This window comes from Apis dorsata, unplaced genomic scaffold (genome assembly GCF_000469605.1).
Source record: "Apis dorsata unplaced genomic scaffold, Apis dorsata 1.3 scaffold_397, whole genome shotgun sequence".
In the NCBI taxonomy this organism is placed as follows: Eukaryota; Metazoa; Arthropoda; class Insecta; order Hymenoptera; family Apidae; genus Apis; species Apis dorsata.
The window spans coordinates 1217129-1219299 of NW_006263656.1; the positions used below are offsets into that span (position 1 = coordinate 1217129).

Sequence of the window (2171 nt, forward strand, 5' to 3'; positions counted from 1 at the left end):
ACAGTAACAGTAATATATATACAAAGAAGAAAATGCCGAATATTATCAACGATATATGAATTTTTATACGTATAAATATTTGGCAGCTTGTTAAAAAAACATGATATATATCCTTTCTTGTATATTAAGAAATATATCAAAGCAAAATAATAAAAAGTACTTTATAATATCTAGAAAAGAAGAAATTTGGATAATTCACGATTAAATTTGTATTTAAAAAATATTATCAAAGAATATTTGTTATATGTTATTGTTTAATTAATAACTGTAAAAATATTATTAATAAATAATTATCGCTATCATATTTCTCATTTAAAATTAAATTCAAATTCATAATTTTTAAGTTAAAAAAATCATGTCATCATTTATCTAATTTATACAATAAATAATATTAATTTTTTTAAAAATAATATGACTTGTATAACTAAATACAAATAAAAATAGAACATATTATAAACTTAGCTATTCTTTAAAAAAGAAAAAGAAACTAAAAAAAATAATCTATTTTTAATAGTTTCTGTCTTTAAAAAAAATCTTTTGAATAATTATTTATTTTGCTTCTAAATGAGAAAAATAAGTAACGTGCACTTTGTTTTATAATTTATCTTACAAAATTATTATGATATGGTTGAACTTTAAACATTTAAATTGACTTTAAACATTATTACTAAATTGAATATTCTAATGGTTTTTTTTTGTTTTTTATAAAATGTTATTAAAATTATGAAAATTATGATAGGGAATTAATAAAAGATAACAATTTAAAATTCAATTATTTTTGCTTTTAAAATTGATAAGAATAATATAGATTGCAAAAGCTAATAAAACAAAATTGTCTTCGTATAAAAGTATTTTAAATATGCTAAATATCTTGGAATGTTCATCAAATATAATTCCAAAAAAAAATTCAATCGACTCGACCATAAGATGGAACTATATTTTTTTCTATCCAAAAATCGCAATTAGGATAGTCACGTTCGGGAAGCGTATCTTGACCAACAATTAAAACTCGTTTCACACCATTAGAATTTGTCTGAGCTACTTCACCGTGCCAAACATAGTGATTAAAAAGCTGTTGCATAGCAGATACGTGTCTTTTTTCAGCAGGAGTACGAGCAGCATACGATCCTAGTATTGCTGCAGCATCACTATCGGGATCTGCAAACTGACCTCGCGGTTGCGTTGCTACATAGAATGGAATATTGGTCTTCATTCTAGCGACTGTTAGCAATGGACATATAACACGAATGTCCGAAATCATGCTTAATAAACCTCTCAATGTTGCATTATAACGTCTGAAAAAAAATTAATTTTTATAAATTTTGATTTCTATAATTTTAATTTTAATTAATAACGAAATTTTTTAACAGAAATATAAATGGAAGTCGAAATAAAAATATTTTTTACAGATATAATGAATTTAATAAAAGAATCTAACCTGAGAGCTTCATCTGCTAAACCTGTTGTGCCCAATAAAGATTCTTTTACAATTTTCTCTACTTGTGTGGAATTGAGAGTAATATTAGAAATAAGATATTTAAGAGGAGCTCCAGCATGAGCAGTGGTGCCCATTACTATTTTCACTGAAAATTCATCTCTTGCCCAAATTTGACCTACAGGTTCTTGAAGAATAGCACGATCAAGTACAAGCCATTCGTGTCTTCTATCTCTAATTGTTGCTTCTCTTGCTTCAGGTAAACCAATGTTTCCTAAATGCCAAGTCTCAGGAACTGAATCCATGATCTCTTCCGCACTTTTGCTTCGTAAACAGGCGGCATCATTACATCTTGTAGAATTTAAAAATAGCTCATTAAGTGTTTCTGAAAATTCCAATTCTCTTCCAGGAAATATTGCACTACCGCTAGAGATCCATACTCTCTGAAAAAGATCTCTTGTTCGTCGAATACCAACTAGAGTTGTTACAAGAGTTGCTCCAGCTCGATGACCCCATAAAGTTACAGATGATTTATTTCCGCCAAAATTTTCGATATTAAGATGAACCCATTGAAGAGCTGCTATGATATCAGATAAACCATAATTTCCGGATGTGAGAGGATGTGATGTTCTTGAAAGTGGCTCTGTGGCTAAGAACCCAAAAATGCCCAATCTGAAATATGAAAAAAAAATCATTATAAATTATAGTATATATATATATATATATATATATAATA

General features: G+C 27.1%; 1 protein-coding gene across 1 annotated transcript; it reads right to left on the bottom strand.

Moving 5' to 3' along the window:
• Positions 1-765: 765 nt before the first annotated feature.
• Positions 766-2163, bottom strand: LOC102680910 (neurotactin-like). The gene is made up of 2 exons (XM_006619247.2): positions 1439-2163; positions 766-1295 (listed from the first exon to the last, which is right to left on the bottom strand). The coding sequence occupies exons 1-2, from the start codon at positions 2128-2130 to the stop codon at positions 908-910; spliced, it is 1080 nt and encodes a 359-aa protein (XP_006619310.1). The 5' UTR covers positions 2131-2163; the 3' UTR covers positions 766-907.
• Positions 2164-2171: the final 8 nt, after the last annotated feature.

Excerpts from the sequence above, each read along its gene's own strand:
- LOC102680910 (XM_006619247.2), bottom strand. The coding sequence starts at position 2,130 with ATGATTTTTTTTTCATATTTCAGATTGGGCATTTTTGGGTTCTTAGCC. Across the intron at positions 1,296-1,438 it reads TTAGCAGATGAAGCTCTCAG|ACGTTATAATGCAACATTGA; the intron begins GTTAGATTCTTT and ends ATTTTTTTTCAG.